The sequence below is a fragment of the Macaca mulatta genome, chromosome 2 (genome assembly GCF_049350105.2).
Source record: "Macaca mulatta isolate MMU2019108-1 chromosome 2, T2T-MMU8v2.0, whole genome shotgun sequence".
NCBI classification, from domain to species: Eukaryota; Metazoa; Chordata; class Mammalia; order Primates; family Cercopithecidae; genus Macaca; species Macaca mulatta.
The window spans coordinates 150,641,190-150,658,620 of NC_133407.1; the positions used below are offsets into that span (position 1 = coordinate 150,641,190).

At 42.2% G+C, this 17,431-nt stretch overlaps 1 protein-coding gene across 11 annotated transcripts in view; it reads right to left on the bottom strand.

Annotated features, from left to right (window-relative positions):
• The window catches only part of TAMM41 (TAM41 mitochondrial translocator assembly and maintenance homolog), a 124,211-nt gene that overhangs the window by 82,374 nt on the left and 24,406 nt on the right, over positions 1 to 17,431 (bottom strand). For 9 of the 11 annotated variants that reach the window (XR_013413352.1, XR_013413353.1, XM_077990096.1 and 6 more), the window contains 3 exons: positions 12,333 to 12,478; positions 4,528 to 4,693; positions 2,855 to 2,917 (listed from right to left, as the gene is read on the bottom strand). Coding sequence is in view for 9 of the 11 variants with exons in the window: in XM_077990096.1 (XP_077846222.1) it covers positions 2,855 to 2,917; positions 4,528 to 4,693; positions 12,333 to 12,478 (375 nt within the window). In the remaining 2 variants the exon portion in view is untranslated. 11 annotated transcript variants of the gene reach the window in all.

The following is a 17,431-nucleotide window of genomic DNA, read 5'->3' on the forward strand; positions in this document are numbered from 1 at the left end:
GGCGCGTTCTCAGCTCAATGCCGCCTCGACATCCTGGGCTCAGGACTACTACGGGTGCGCACCACCATGCCCAGCACTTTTTTTTTTTTTTTTTTTTTTTGAGACAAAGTCTCACTCTGTCGCCCAGGCCAGAGTGCAGTGGCACAATCTTGTCTCACTGCAACTTCCGCCTGCCAGGTTCAAGCAATTCTCCTGCCTCAGCCTTTCGAAGCTGGGACTACAGGCATGCACCACCACACCCGGCTAATTTTTTGTACTTTAGTAGAGACGGGGTTTCACTGTGTTGCCCAGGCTGATCTCAAACTCCTGGGCTCAGATAATCCGCCTGTCTCAGCCTCCCAAAGTACTAGGATTACAGGCATGAGCCACCACACCCGGCCTATTTTTCATATTTTTTGTAGAGATGGGGTTCCACCATGTTGCCCAGGCTGATCTCGAACTCCAGGACTCAAGTGATCCTCCTGCTTTGGCCTCCCAAAGTGCTAGGATTATAGGTGTGAGCCACTGCATCTGGCCTATTTTTATTATTTTTAAAGAGACAGGGTCTTGCTGTGTTGCCCAGGCTGGTCTTGAACTCTTCAGCCCAAGCAATCCTCCCACCCTGGCCTCCCAAAGTGCTGGGATTATAAGTGTGAGCCACCACACCTGGCCGTGTTGAATCTTTCCAGTGATTCAGGAGGGCAACACGGTCCTTAAGGGCCAAATGCTCAGAGCGGTGCAGTTGGGCTATGAGACACTGAGAGGTGTGACCACACCAGCTCCCCAGCAATCTCAAACTCAGGGATCAGAATTAGGTTGAAAGATCACTCCCCTTTTTGGGCTACCTCTGTGCTATTTCTCCCTCTCTCACAAATTTCTGTTAGCATGTCTCTTTTCCCTTCTAGATTATAAGCCTCTGGAAGGCAGTATAGCATTTGATATGGGTTGGCTCTGTGTTCCCACCCAAATCTCACCCTGAATTGTAATAATCCCCACATCGTGGGAGGGACCCGGTGGGAGGTAACTGAATCATGGAGGCAGGTCTTTCCTGTACTGTTCTCATGATAGTGATTAAGTGTCGTGAGATCTGATGGTTCTATAAAAGGGAGCTCCCCTGCACACGCTCTCTTGCCTGCCGCCACGTAAGACATGACTTTGCTCCTCATTCACCTTCCGCCATGATTCTGAGGCCTCCCCAGCCATGTGGAACTGTGAATCAATTAAATCTCTTTCCTTTATAAATTACCCAATCTCAGGTATGTCTTTATTAGCAGCGTGAGAACAGACTAATTCAGCATTGTGTTCAATTTTGTATCCCGAGCGGCTGGCACATGAGAGATGCTCAATGGATGCTTGCATAGAGAAAGCCTGAACCAGAAAAGTCCATCAATCACTTGATGATGCCAAATGTTGGAAAAAATGGGAAGAAAAGAGTATTCTCCTACTCTGCTTGTGGGACAATGAATTGATACAGCCACTTTGTCCTCCAAAGAGATGTCAAATATTTAGACCATAAAACAAGAATAGGATGCAAAAAACAGGAGCATTCAGAGAACAAGAAAAGAGAGAGTTCCTGGAAATTATAAACACTCAACAGAAGGGTTAGAAGCTAAAGTTGAGAAATTCGAGAAAATCTCCCAAAGCAGAGCAAAAGAACAAATAGATAAAAAAATAGAAGACAAAAACCAAAGGACTAATCTAAGAGATCCAATATTTGAATATAAGGAGTTCCAGAAAGAGAACAGAGAAAACAGATGGGACGAAATTAAAGAAAAAATTTAAAACATTTTCTTATACACTTATATTCTGAGTTTCCCAACAGAAAGGGCAATGAGTTCCTGGTGAAACAGATAACAGACTCACATTAAAGCACATCACTGAGAGAATTCAGAGCACTGGGGAAAAATAAAGACCTAACATGCTTCCAGAAATAACATACACAAAGTATTGAGAATCAGATTGGCTTTAGACATAGACAACAATCCTAGAAGTAAAAGATAAATGCAGCAATGATCTCAAAATTTTAAAGGAAAGTGATTTCTAATCTATACCCAGCCTAAGTATTAATTATGGGTGAAAGCAGACAAAAAAGACTTTCAGACATACATGGTCTCCAAATGTGCCTTCCATGTTCCCTTTCTCAGGAAATTACTGGAAAATGTGCTTGACCAAAATGAGAGTGTGCACCAAGCAAGTGAAAGACATGAGATACAAGAAATGAGGGACCCCCTACAGGGGACAGTGAAGACACTCTCCATGAGAGAAGAACATTGTGCAGGGAAGGAAAGGTGTACTATGCGGCTCACCATACCATCAAACTGAAAACTAGCCAAAGCCACGAGACAACTATATTAGGAGGACAGAGGGATGGGAGGGTGAGTACATTTGATGAGGGTGGGTGCCAGAGTTGAATTCTAACCTCCCATAGAGAGAAGTCAATAGATGATACTAAAGTTGAAATGTAGAGAAGGAGCAAGGAAAACTCACCATTTAGAGAAATGGCAGTGAAAACAAAAATAACCCACTAAGACAGATGGAAGCAGTTGTCTCAGAGAAGGGGAAGAGGAGAGGGAGCACAGGTGCTGCTGTTTTTGCAATCCTATGCATCTGTAACTCTGATAAATAAAACAACATGAGGAAAAAACCCTGCACACAGGAAGTATCTCGGAAAATTCAGAAGGGTAGTAAAGCTTCCAACAGCACTGCCAATGGTCTGACGTTGTTAGACCACCAGATTCTGCTGCTGTTATGCCTGTTTGTACCTTACTGCAATATCCCAGTTTATGGCCATCAAAGCTCAGCATTTCACAAGCACTTAAAAGAGACAAAGCTTTAGTCAGCAGGTATGTTATACATGGATTTCTAAAGCTCTTACCAGCAGTAAAAATGCCTTTCGTGCTCTGTCTTATACTAGAAGGTCTCACGATTGCTGAAAGCCCTGTGAGATAAAAACAAAAAGGAGACCAAAAAACCCAAAACAGATGTTAGTCATCTTAACAGTTTTAAAATTTGAAACTAAATATTCTTTCTAGTCAGCCAATCAAACCACCAAATCTATCTCTGTCCTGCTGTCACAGTGACAGTGAAAACGGCACTGGAATTGAGGGCCAGGAGACCAGAGCAGCCAGCCGCGGCGCCACCCGGCTGTGTGGGTCCAAGCCGATGACCAAACAGCTCTGCACCTCCTCCCCTTAAAACAAGGGGGTGGGTTAGCTGACCCTCAAAGGGTCAGATTTAAGATTTTATGACTTAAATCTGCCTGAGATTTCTGGTTCTCAATTGCATAACATGAAAAGATAAAAACCAAATGATTACATCTACGAGAAAAACTTTCATTCTGAAAATACACATACGGATTCCACAGTGAGGAACAAGTTTCACTCCCCTCAAAGAGACAGCCCAGATCACACTGTTGCCAGGATCACGTTCAAACAAACAACAGTGTGCCTCATACAGAGCTATCTTCAGGATGGGAAGCTGGTGACCCAGTGCAAACCTAGTCAGGCCCAGGCGGACAGTGGGAGTGGAGCACTTGCTGCAGCTCATGTTCCACTGCAGTGTGATGGTCTCAGCAAAGCATTTCCGTAAATTCTATCTGGCACCTCAGTACATATTTACTGAATGAAAACAGGAGAATGCACTCAATTGACAGAGGGACTCATTCTCAATTTTATAAATATTTCTTGATTGACTGATCTCATAAATTACCTTTAGCACCTTAAAGGGAAGTTAGTGTCTGAAGATCAGGTTCAGGATTTTTTTATTATTTTTTTTTAAGAGATAAGGACTGCTCTATCGCCCAGCCTGGAGTGTAGTGGTATGATCCTAGCTCACTGCAGCCTCCAACTGCTCAAGCGATCCTCCCACCTCAGACTCCCAAGTTAGCAGAGACTATAGGCATGTGCCACCATGCCCAGCTACTTTTTAAATTTTTGCAGAGACAGAGTCTTGCTCTGTTGCCCAAGCTGGTCTCAAATTCCTGGCCTCAAGTGATTCTCCCTCCTGGACTTCCTAAAGTGTTGGGATTACAGGCATGAGCCATTGCACCTGGCCTGGGTTCAGAGTTTTGGATAAACATTAGGGCAGGGCTGGGGAAAATGCTGTGGAACGTGGGCCATGTCTGAGGGAATGCACTGAACACTGTATGAGACACATCAAATGGAGTTGATTGAGGAAAGCTGTGTTCTCGATGTTACAAAAGCACAAAAAAATGCCACCAATCTCTTTTCTCAGACCACCACAAAGAACACAGACATATCTTTTAAATAAATTCTAGAAGTTGTGCTCTAGAAACCAAAAGAAACATTGTTTCTCCCTTTGACAGTGATTTAGGATCCAGAAATTTAAAAATAGAAGTATTTTCACCATGTTACTTCAAACAAGTAAAAATTCAGATTTAGAAAAACCCTCAAACTTTTAGTGCTTTCTTCTTCTGAGAAGCAATCTCTCTATTTCACTAAACAAAAAGGAAGAAATAGTATGTCCCAATCACAAAGTCCGCTTTTCCCCATGGCTGGCATTTCCTCAACCTCAAATTCATAAACGTACCTAGTCGCACCACATCTCCACAGTCGGGATCATGAGCCACTTGAAATAAAGTTTCTTCCACATCTCTGTTTTTTCCAGGAGAGTCCATAATATGATGTATCTGTTGCTGTAAGCTTTTGGGCAATGTCATCAGCTGAGTGAACTGTCCTTCTGGGCTTTTATCTATCTGAAGGGGGGAACAAAGACAATGTCTATGGAAGTGCTTTAAATTCTACAAATACTCACAGACACAGGGCTTCTCTTTCAAAATCACACAGACATATATGCACCCACACCCCTGGCGAGGCAGCAGGATAAGGAGACTCTCTTTTCTGAAACTGAATGGGTTCAGTTCAGGAGTCTAAGTCCTTTCAAAAAGGATAATTCTTGTCCTATAATATTGCATTTCTACCTAAGAATAGAAGCCACTCTCAAGGATCAATTTTTGACTTTTGGTTTTAAAATTTATATTTGTCTTAAATCCAGCAGTCAAAGGAAGTGGTGCTGCAGTTGACACTCATGGAGGCCGCGTCAAATCCGGGCACTGAGATGACCCCTCCCATTTCAAATGCAGGGAGACTGACGTGCCCTGATCACACCATCAATGAGAGTGAGTGGGATCTGAATTGTGTCTCCTGCCTGTAAGGCCTTTTAGTATGCTGTATTTCACAAACTGTAGGAACACACTGATGACAGAAACTAATCTTACTCACTTTTAATCCCCGGCACACAGTAGTTACTCAAAAAACAAAAAGGAAATGAGTAACTGAATCAATACAACTTAGTTGTCCTACAGCTACTATGCCAGTGGCTTTGGTTCCCAAAGTATTCTAAAACATATTAAGATGTTAAGATGCTGAAGATAAATGTACAAATAAAACATGTAAAACTATGTGTCGGACTTTACTCAGAAACCCTTGAATCAAAAGTTAGCCACAGAGCTGAGGCCAGACCTAGCTTTCCTAACTCCCAGTTTCATACACTGTGCCTCATGGAATGAATTTTTAAAAATCTTGTAAACGTTGATTTCCTGCCAAGTGCAGAACCAGTAACACTGCCCTCAATAGCTCATCACGTTATTTCCCAAGGAAGAATCTGTCTTGTATCCTTTTCACAAATATGTAGGTTTTAACTTCAATTAAGAGAACAGTAAGAAAAAATCAGATGAATGTATTACATTTTAGGCTCAGAGTTTACAGATATGACCAACTTTCTTAATAATTAGAATCTACTCACTCTACCATTTTAAAAATTGATTAAATATTTATTAACTATATACCAAATGGGCCAGGTGCGCAGGTTCACACCTGTAATCCCAACAGTTTGGGAGGCTGAGGTGAGAGAATTGCTTGAGCCCAAAAATTCAAGATCAGCCCTAGCAAAAGTGTGAGATATCCAGCTCTATGAAAAAAAAAAATAGCCAGACATGGTGGTGCAAGCCTATAGTTCTGTCTACTTGGGAGGCTGAGGTTGGGAGGATCATTTGAGTCTGGGAAGTTGAGGATATGACGAGCGGTGACTGTGCCACCGCACTACAGCCTGGGTGACGAGCAAGACAGTCTCGAAAAAAAAGTATATACCAAATACCTGAATTTTCTAGTTTTGCCTATAAAAATCTATGCAAAGCAGGAGAAAATGTTATTATTTAATGGCTCCGTAAAGGTAGAGGGGTAAATATTTAGGTTTTTACCTAAATATTTGACATTTATCACTAGGATGGTTCTAAATTCACAGGACCCATCCTCTACTTAGCTTTGGCTACAAAAATGACAACAAATTTGAGTATTTATATAAACTAATCTTAGAAATGACATTTATGGGCTTATGTTTTGAGGCCACATATTGGGATTAGTTAGAATAAACTTATATTTCACTTATGCTTTACCTATGACGCTTCCAATGGCTTGAGTGACATATAAAAAAATTAGAAAGTAGTATTTGCCACTGCTTTCTCTTCAGGAAAATAATGCACTGGAATTTTCACTTGAAAGCATGTGTGTAAAGATAAAATATCAGGTGACATGGTTTAAAAATTTGGTAAATTCTCATTTTCCTTACACTAATTCTCATGAAAATATGAAAGTGAAAGCATTCAGCTAAATTGTGAAAGTTAAATTGCATTTTAAAAGCAGACATGGATACAATTATTAAATGTCAACTTAAGAAAAAAGCAGATAGATATGGAAAAAACCTGATATTGTATGATTCCTTTCATATGAACTGTCCAGAAGAGACAAATCTACAGAGACAGAAAGTGGATTAGTGGTTTCCTGGGGGAGGGGAGAGCTGGGGACTGCTAATGGGTATGGAGTGACAGAAATATTCTTAAATTACATTGTGGTGATGGCTGTGCAGCTCTGTGAATATACTATAAACACTAGCTTTTATGGTATAGAAGTATTCATCAATAAAGCTAATATTTTGTTTTGTTATTACTATTTTTTTTGAGACAGAGTCTCGCTGTGTTGCCCAGGCTGGAGTGCAGTGGTACGATCTCAGTTCGCTGCAATCTCCATCTCCCAGGCTCAAGTGATTCTCATGCCTCGGCCTCCCGAGTAGCTGGGATTACAGGCGCATACCACCATGCCTGGCTAATTTTCGTATTTTTAGTAGAGACGGGGTTTCGCCATGTTGGCCAGGCTAGTCTTGAATGCCTGGCCTCAAGTGATCCACCCACCTCGGCCTCCCAAAATGCTGGGATTAGAGGCATGAAGCTGCCATTCTCTCCCCCTGGCCAAAAGAGTAAAGAAAAAATAAAACCATATCCCAGGAGGAATGGCAGAGATGAGCACCACCTGCAGACCTAAAAGATGCAGGGGTAAGGCATATTTTATGTGTCAACTCAGAGCAGAGGCACAGCTTGAAGACACTGTCCTATGAGGATGGGCTGTGCTACACATCCAGAATCAATCACCATTACACAGTACTATATTCCCAACTGGCAGAAGACATGGGCCTGGCAACCAAGGGTAGAAGGAGAAGTGACCTTATCATTCCCAGGGACACACTTGGGAACACTTTGTTTCCTATCACCACAGCTCTAGGTCTGTGGGTCTAGAGGTCCCAATTCCCAGAGAAGGGATGGTTCTACCAGAGGACACAGTAAGCATCCCATTAACTTTTTAAAGTTACGACTGCCACCCAATCCATTTAGAATCCCATGCCATAAGTCCAGCAGACAAGGCAATGAGTCACTACACTGGCAGAAGTAATTGGCCCTGGTCATCAGGAGCTGGGGTGCTGATACACATCTCTTAGAGGACCCCTTGCCCAATTTTTATGGTAAGAGGACAAATGTGGCGGCCAGGGTCCTCCAGACTCCTCTGAGATGACGGTCTGGACCACCCTGTCAAGATAAGCAGAAGTGACAGATGAAGGTGAAGGGAACCTGGATGAGTAGCAGAGGTGGGAGAAGATGAGTCTCAGTTGCAGTCTCAAGTCCAGATACAGCACTGGGAGCTGTAACTCAGTCCCCCAATCTTATTCTTGTAAATTTCCTGGGAAAAGAAACTGATGCGAAACTAGATCATGCAGACTTTTATAGGCCGTAGGGAGGATTCTGGATACCTTTATCTTCACAGTTGGAGAAAATTCCTAGTCCTTTTCCCTTGCTCAGTTTCTAGAAAGTTGGTAGACAGACACATTATACTTCCCTGTCCTCTAGCCAGAGAATAGAAGATCTCTAGAGAAATTCTACAGACACTGATATTTGAGATCCTCCAATAAAACAGCCAGGTCCTTGGCCAGGTGCAGTGGCTCACACCAGTAATCCCAGCACTTTAGGAGGCCGAAGGAGGCAGATTGCTTAGGTCAGGAGTTCAAGACTGGCTTGGCCAACATGGTGAAACCCCGTCGCTACTAAAAATACAAAAATTAGCTGGGTGTGATGGCGCATGCCTGTAGTTCCAGCTATTTGGGAGGCTCCCGATTCAAGAATCGCTTGAACTTAGGAGGCGGAGGTTGCAGTGAGCTGAGATCGCGTCACTGCACTCCAGCCTGGGCGACAGAGAGAGACTCCATCTCAAAAAAACAAAACAAAACAAAACAAAATAAAATAGCTAGGTCTTTGCCTTATAATCCTATAGTCAATCCCACCAGTTGACAAGCCTGATATACCACAAAGAACTTCCAGTCTGCATTTTAGTGCCTCATTCTTTAAAAACAGGCCAGAGCCAGGCACGGTGGCTCTTGCCTGTAATCCCAGTACTTTGGGAGGCCAAGGCGGGAGGATTGCTTGAGCCTAGGAGTTCGAGACCAGCCAGGGCAACAAAGTGAGACCCTGTCTCTACAAAAAAAAAAGTTAATGTCTCAGATCATATGGGTACAAATATATGTATATACACATATATAAAAAAACCAGTTGGGCATAGTGGCATGGGCCTATAGTCCCAGCTCCTCAAGGGGCTGAGGTGGGAGGATCACTTGAATGCAAGAGTTCAAGGCTGCAGTGAACTATGATCATGCCACTACACTGTAGCCTAGGTGACAGAGTGAAACCCCCTGTCAAATTAATTAATTCATTAATTAATTTAAAAAAATAGGCCAGGAAGGAAATTCAGACATTTGAAGAAGGCTTCTAACATAACAGACTAGAGTATAAACAGACAAGAGGAACTAAGAGAAAGAAACAATGTGAGAGAACAAGACAAAAATCTTCAAATGCTATAATAAAGATCATTAAAGAGATTAGGAGAAAATAATGCATCCATAATACAAAAACAGGATGCTATAAGAAAGAACATTTTGGGAAAATTAAAAATTCAGTAGAAGTGTTACAAAACCAATCAGAAAAATTCTCCCATAAAGCTAAATTTAATAAACAAAGAGACGGGGGAGAGAAAGAGAGAGGGAAAAGGGTTAAACCAGGAGGTCTAGCAACCACCTAACAGGAATCCCAGGAAGAACAAACTAAGAAAATGGGTATGAAAAATAATTACAGAAATAATAAAAAAAAATTCTTTAGAATTGAAGCTTATAAAATTCCAGATAGAAAAGACCCACTAAGGCTGGGCGCAGTGGTTCACACCAGTTAACCCAATACTTTGGAAGACCAAGGTGGGAGGATGGCTTGAGCCCAGGATTCGAGACTAGCCTGGGCAATATGGTGAAACCCCATTTCTACTGAAAATACAAAAACCACTCGGGCGTGGTGGTGCATGCCTGTAGTCCCAGTTACTCAGGAGGTTGAGGTGGGAGAGTCATTTGAGCTTGGGAGTTTGAGGTTGCAGTGAGCCAGGACTGTGCCACTCTACTGTAGCCTGGGCAACCGAGGATGGAGGGAGGGAGGGAGGGAGGGAGGGAAGGAGGGAGGGAGGGAGGGAAGGAAGGAAGGTAGGAAGGAAGGAAGGAAGGAAGGAAGGAAGGAAGGAAGGAAGCCAGCCAGCCAGCCAGCCAGGACTGTGCCACTCCACTGTAGCCTGGGCAACCGAGGGAGGGAGGGAGGGAGGGAGGGAGGGAGGGAGGGAGGGAGGGAGGAAGGAAGGAAGGAAGGAAGGAAGGAAGGAAGGAAGGAGGGAGGGAGGGAGGGAGGGAGGGAGGGAGGGAGGGAGGGAGGGAGGGAGGGAAGGAAAGGAAGGGAGGGAAGGGAAGGAAGGGAAGGACAGAAGGAAGGAAGGACAGAAGGAAGGAAGGAAGGAAGGAAGGAAGGAAGGAACCAAGTGACTGAATAATGAATGGAAAGCAGATATAAATAAAGAGGGAAAATTATTTCCACCCTAGAATTTGATATCTAGCCAATACTATCCATCAAAAGGAGGGTAGAATTTTCAGAGGTATATGGTCTCAAAAATGTACCTCCCTCACACCCTTTAAGAAGGTAATAAAAGACAAACTTCACTAATATCAGAGTGTAAACCATGGAAGAGGAAAATGCAATACCCACAAAACCAAAAACTAGCATAGGGGAGGCAAAGGGAATTCTCGGGGTGATAATGAAAGGAAGGTAGAGCAGTGGGCTAGAAAACAACCAGCCAAGAAAGGAACAGGGCAGGGGGCTCCAGGAAAAACATTTCTATGAAAAACAAGAAATGGAAAATACCCAATAAATTTGTCTATAATGGGAAGAGTTTTACAGATCTGTCAGAGTTTGAGGATGATTGACCTAAGCAACTGAAAAATTAAGACAACTATTAACTCCAGGAGAAACAAAGATGTACAGGAAAGGGAACTTCATAATGCCACAGCTCATCAATAAAAAAAAGGCTGTCACAATAAAATAAATATTGAGTATTAACCTAACCAAAAACATGAAATAACTTTATGTGAAGCATGAGGGCATGAGGTAGGAGGGGAAGAGATTGTGTGTGCTAAGTGCATGTGTGTGAGTGTGTGTATTGGTATATGAATTGATGGGGTAGTGTAAGACAGTAAAAAAATCCCCAACTTACAGGATGGCAAAAATAAAGTATAAGATTGAAAAAAAAATCAAGAAATAATAGTCAAAGCATATTATTTAGAACACGGTGGTGAATATCGAAAAATTAGCTATAGAGACAAAAGCAGCTGCCCCTGGTAGCAGGGCTGAGAATGTGGGAAGGAACTGCTCTTTTTGTTATAAACTTGAGGTATCATTTGGCTTTTAAACCATGTGCATGCATAAAACAAAAAACCTCAACCTGAACCAAATGTGGCAAAATCTGTTAAACTGAGTGGTGGGTATTCTCACATTTCATATGTCACTCTCTATTCTTTTCTTATTTGAAAACTAATTCCTATTTTTTTTAATTTCCTTTTTAGCTCTAGAAATTCCGTTACTCTATTACTCATTACATGTTAGTTGCCCCTATTATGTGGAGGGAGAAGAGCATAAACGAAGAAAAATACAGTGTTCTTTACATTAACGGAAAAAAAAACAAAAACCTGTGGCCCACCCTGGTTTTTATTTTCAAACAAACACTTAATATTAATTTAAACAACACCTTGATAAGAAAGTTTTATTTGATACATCGAAAAGAAAAATTCCCAGACGTAATAAACATAACAAGTGGGGAAAGAGAATTTTGAATATATATGAGCCCATTAATGTGTAACAAAACCGAACCTCTTGATACATGCATGCAAACATACACAAAAGTACATGTGAAAAGATGTGGAAGAACAGACAGCAGGCTGGGTGCAGCAGCTCATCTCTATAATCCCAGCACTTTTGAAGGCTGGGGCGGGCAAACTGCTTGAACTCAGGAGTTTGAGACCAGCCTGTGCAACATGGCAAAACCCTGTCTCTACAACAAAATACAAAAATCGGTCAGGCGTGGTGGCATGCACCTGTAGTCCCAGCTACTCAGCAGGCTGAGGTGGGAGGATGGCTTGATCCCAGGCTGGGGGGTGTTGAGGCTGCAGTAAGCCAAGATCATGCCACTGCACTCCAGCCTGGGCAACAGAGTCAGACCCTGTCCCAAAAAAAGAAAACAAACAAACAAACAAAAAAAAACAAAAAAAACCCCAAACTGTCAGTACAGTTACCTCTGGGGAGCTAAATGGGTCTGGGGATGGAATGAGAGTGATTTAAAAGTTTATTTTCACTTGTTTTGACTGGTAATTAATAAGACATGGTAAGATTTTCCAATGGCAAAAAAGATACACATGGTGAAAATAAGTCCCTCTCCCACTTCTGCCCTTAGTTCCCTTCTCCAAAGGCAACCTCTTATTACTAGTCTGTTACCTCTTAGCATTATTCCAGATACACAGAAGCCTATGTTTACATACAGTACTTACTTTTTGAACTATAAATGTTCTCACACCAGTCATGCTGTTCTACCCCTGACTTTCTTCCTGCAAATAGCCCTTGTCTTAGAAACAATGCAAGCTGTTTCCCACATACAGTTTACCTCCAGCCGGCCTTGCTGGCTTTTATACACCACTTGAGGATTCTCCTGTAGTATGCTGCCATAGAGCTCTCGAAAGTGGGCTATATTGGGCTTCACAATATTCAGCACTTTTGTTTTATCCTCTCCAACCACCATCCGAAAGTCACCTAGTTAAAACAAAGAGATAAACATATCTTTCATTAAGAATCCACACTCTGACCTATGAATGACACTCCCCACACTGATACTGCATGGGTTCACTCTGGCAGGATCCCTCATCAAAACACTTGTTTTTCCTCCTCAAAATGTGGGCACTTTACCCAAGAAATGTGAGCTCTTGTTTGGAGGAAAACAGGGTCTCTCAAATCACAAAGCCCTTTATGCCAGTTAAATTTACAGTTACTTAGGTTCAGAAGGTAATCACAAGCGAGTAGCTAACTTGTTTTAGTTTTTCCAATGCAGACACTTCTGCACCTACAAAGTCCTGTCTCATGGGTCAAACTCTGCCTGTGGCCAACGAGGGAGACAGGAGCTGTGCACCATCACTGCAGACTTGTCCTTGCCATTGCTTCCTCATGGTTGACCTGTATGCTTATGAGGGCTTTTGAGGTACTTTATGAATATAATTAATCTTATCGTATTTTACAATGGCAAAATAAGGCTTAAAAGTTCTATAAAAGGAGGTACGCATTGAAGATGAAATTGAAAACAGATAGAACTTGTTAAACTGCAAGTGATGAGAAATGAAGATGTTACATTTGCCTATGGGATGAATTGAGCTGTAAAACAAGTAATTCGGAAAGACAAAAACATTTCTGAATCAAAAGAAAAGTACCCTGCCAATGCCACGGACAACCATCGGCAAGATGGAGGAGAAAGGAACGGGAAAGTGGATACGCTTGAGTGCATGCCTACGGGGCTAATGCGAAATCAGAAGAGGCTGGACACACGCAGAACCTTCTGAGTCAAGCATGCTGAAAGCAATGTGGCTGAATCCTTTGTTGGAGAGACAGCAATTTGTCAGGGGGAGTGGAGGGGTGGCAAGTGTGGGCAGATACTCCAGCTGCTGAGGAATCTCCTGGGGCTAGGATGACGATATAATTTATCATCCAAACTAGGTCACTTCTGAGGGTGAAGGGATTGCTATAAATAATTACACTAGGACAAGTATAAACTGAGCAAACCAGGACATATGGTTACCCTTGCCAATTTCTTTTTTCTGGAGAGGGGAAGGGATCATAGAGGTCATTACTTGCCACAGTGGATTTTCCTAGTGCAAACTGTTGGCTTGTTTTAGAAAAAGTAAAAATACAAAGAAGACCGACAATATGTACTTCATTGAGTAAGGAATAAAATAAGCTAGGTTTTAAGCTTCAAAGGACCAATTTACACTACAGTTTGGTGGAATGCAACTGGGGACTGCAAGCTTAGAAAAACAGACCTCCAGGCCGGGTGCGGTGGCTCACACCTGTAATCCCAGCACTTTGGGAGGCCAAGGCAGGTGGATCACGAGCTCAGGAGATCGAAACCATCCTGGCTAACATGGTGAAACCCCATCTCTACTAAAAAACACAAAAAAATTAGCTGGGCGTGGTGGCAGGCACCTGTAGTCCCAGCTACTCGGGAGGCTGAGGGAGGAGAATGGCAGGAACCCAGGAGGCGGAGCTTACAGTGAGCCAAGATCGCGCCACTGCACTACAGCCTGGGCAACAAAGCGAGACTCCGTCTCAAAAAAAAAAGCAAAAAACAAAAACAAAAACAAACGGACTTCCAAAGAGCCTCCGGAACCTAACCTTGGTGTACGGGGGGTCTGACTGTTCAGGTGAGTGAGCAGAAGTGAGTCCCAGTCCTAACAATCTGCTCAAATATGGACGACCTTGATTTTTTCACTATTATTTTGAAGGGAAAGAGAGTTGTTAGATAGTTAAAACCTGGGATAACTGATAATAAGGAGGTTGAGAAATCAGTCCTTTCACATATTGCTATTGACAGCATAAACTACTAAAATTCTTCTGGAAAGCACTGAAGCAAGAAACCCCATCTCTGGAGCAAGCCTAAAGAAATAAGCCAGAAACACAGAGTAAGAGGTAACGTTTACTGAGCATCTGGTAAATACCAGCCACTGTGCCAAGTGCGTTGTGGTATTGCTTCATTTCATACACACAGCTCTCCTCTCAGGTAGATAGAATTCTATCTCCATTCACATACAAGGCAACAAAGACAGAGATTAAGAAACCTGCTTAAGGTTTCCCACGAAAATACACTACATATATAAAATTGCTCACTGAAGCACTATTTATAATATTGAAAGCATCCCAAATGTCCAACAACAGGGGAAAGGATGCACTATGTTGGCATACTGTTACTATCACAGACAGTAATCACACCCAACAAGATGGAAAGTGATCACTTAATAACATGCAGCAAGAAACAAAGATACAAAAGTATAACAGGCCCGGAGTGGTGGCTCACATCTGTAGTCCTAGCACTTTGGGAGGCCAAGGCCGGGGGAATGTTTGAGCTCAGGAGTTTGAGACCAGCCTGGGCTGGAACATAGCAAGGCCCTGTCTCTATATAATTTTTTTTTTTAAGCATACCAAAACAAAAAAAAACTTCATAAAAAATGAGAAAAACAGGACAAAGGGACTATATAAAAATGCTTACTTTTGCTCTAATAAAATACATTTATTGTGGGTTTTTGTATGTGTGCTTTAATATGCTATCTCATTTGGTCATGGCAAAGATCCATAAAATAGGTACTGTTATTCTCAGTTTTACAGATGAGGAGATGGAGGTGAAAAGGTAACATGCCCCAGGTCCAACTGCCTCTCGGTATTAGGGTAGTGACATTTTAGATGACGATTTTACTCTTATAATTTCCCTCCATTTCCCTCACTTCTATAATGTTGGCATATTACTTTCTAGCATTTTAAAACAAATTCATGGGATGCACAGATGATGACTTGACAAATGTGAATGGAGCGGTGGCTGAGTTAACTTTCAACTTGTGTAAATCCTTATGTGTATAAAAATGGATTCCATTATCTTTGAAGAGATGAAATGTCATCAAATGCTGACTCTAACAAGGCTGGCCCTGAAGTGAAAGATCAGTTTCTAAAACTGTTGAGTTCTAAATATTTGTGTCATTCCTTCTTTCTGTACATTCCACAAACAAAAAGTTCCTCAATTTTAGAGTCACTTTCCGAGAGAAGGATTTATCATTTTAAAATATCAAGAATTATGTTTTACAATCCAAATCCTCCCCCTAAAAGAACAATTGCATGCCATGATTAAAGGACCTAGAAAATACTCCAGGCTCTCGGAGAACAAGGACTGGGGCTTTTTTATGTCTGCATCAGCTCCTTGTGCACTGCCTGGCACAGGGAACACACACATCAATAAATGTGTGCAGAACTGAATTTCTCTCACTGCTGTGCAGCTGAACTAGCTCAGCCACAGGGGATAGGAAGAAAATGGGCTTATGACTCATTTCTTCAGAACAAAATGAATAAAATCATGGGCACAGCATGAACCAGCATCTGATCATAACAATCAATTTTTCTTACCTTTGGAGATTTGTTTGCAACAAAACAACAGCAATGGATTAAAACTGACTGCTGACTTTATTTTATGCCTCTAGAACTGCCAGTACAGTACAACAGGCATCCAAAAGGATAATTTCTCCTTGACCTTGAAATGATACAAACTCCAAGGCCTGTAAGCCACCTGTAGGTGGCCTTCCCTGTGATTCAGGCATGCAGCCAGCAGTCAGGGACCTCATTACAAGTGTGCAGATGTGAAGGGCTGCACAGTACAGCGGCAAGGCCCTGGCTTTCGAGTCTGGCAACGTCCCAGGGTGACTGAGGTTAAGTTACTTAAACTTTCTGAGTCAGTTTCCTTCTCTGTAAAATGGCTTAACAATCGTAGTAACCTTACAAAGTTGCTTTCAGATTTAATGAGTTAGGGCAGCGGTCCCCAAACTTTTTGGCACCAGGAACAGGTTTTGTGGAAGACAATTCTTCCATGGATGTGGGTCCAGGGGACAGTGGTTTCAGGATGACTCAAGCACATTACATTTATTGTGCACTTTATTATTACATTGTAATATATAATGAAAGAATTATACAACTCACCATAATATAGAATCAGTGGGAGCCCTGAGATTATTTTCCTGCAACTAGACAGTCCCTCTGGGGGTGATGGGAGACAGTGACAGATCAGGCATTTGATTCTCATAAAAAGCCAGGAACCTAGATTCCTCACATACCAGTTCAAATAGGGATTGCACTCCTATAAGAATCCAACGCAGCTGCTGATCTGACAGGACATGGAGCTCAGGCAGTAATGCAAGTGACGGAGATTGGATGTCAATACAAATGAAGCTCGCCCACCACTCACCTCCCGCGGTGCGTCCTGGTTCCTAACAGGGGGTTCCCAAGGGTTGGGGAACCCAGAGTTAAGGTATTAGAGAATGCTTTTTAAGCAGTAAAACAGATACTACTTATGATATGTATATAGCATAGTTGAAGGATGGAGGGTAGAGGAAGCAGTGGGTCTTGGAGATAATTACCAGCTAACTTTTCTCCCTTTGAACTAACTGCAAGACTGCTGCCATTTCAGTTCAGTGAGTATCTGAGTGGCTACAAAGTACCAGGAGCTGTGCTAGGCAATGGAGATCCAGGCTGGGCAACCCTAATCTGAACACCGGAAATGCAAAATGCCCCCTAACCTGAAACCCTTTGAGCACTGGCATGACACCACAAGTGGAAAATTCCACACCTGACCTCATGCAGTGAGTCGCACATATTATTAAAAATATCATATAAAATCACTTTCAGGCGATGTGTATGAGGTGTATATGAAACATAAATGAACTTCGTGTTTAGACTTGGGCCGTCCCCAAGATAGCTCATTGTATATGTGCAAACATTCTAAAATCTCAAAAATTACAAAATCCAAAATACTTCTGGCCCCAAGTATTTCAGATAAGGGATACTCAACCTGTCCAGATATAGGCTCTACCTCAGGCAGCAAGGGGTATGAAAAAAAGATCATTTCAGTGCAGATTTTTATGTGGTAGTGTTTAAGGACTGCAGCCCAAACTGGATATTGATATGGCA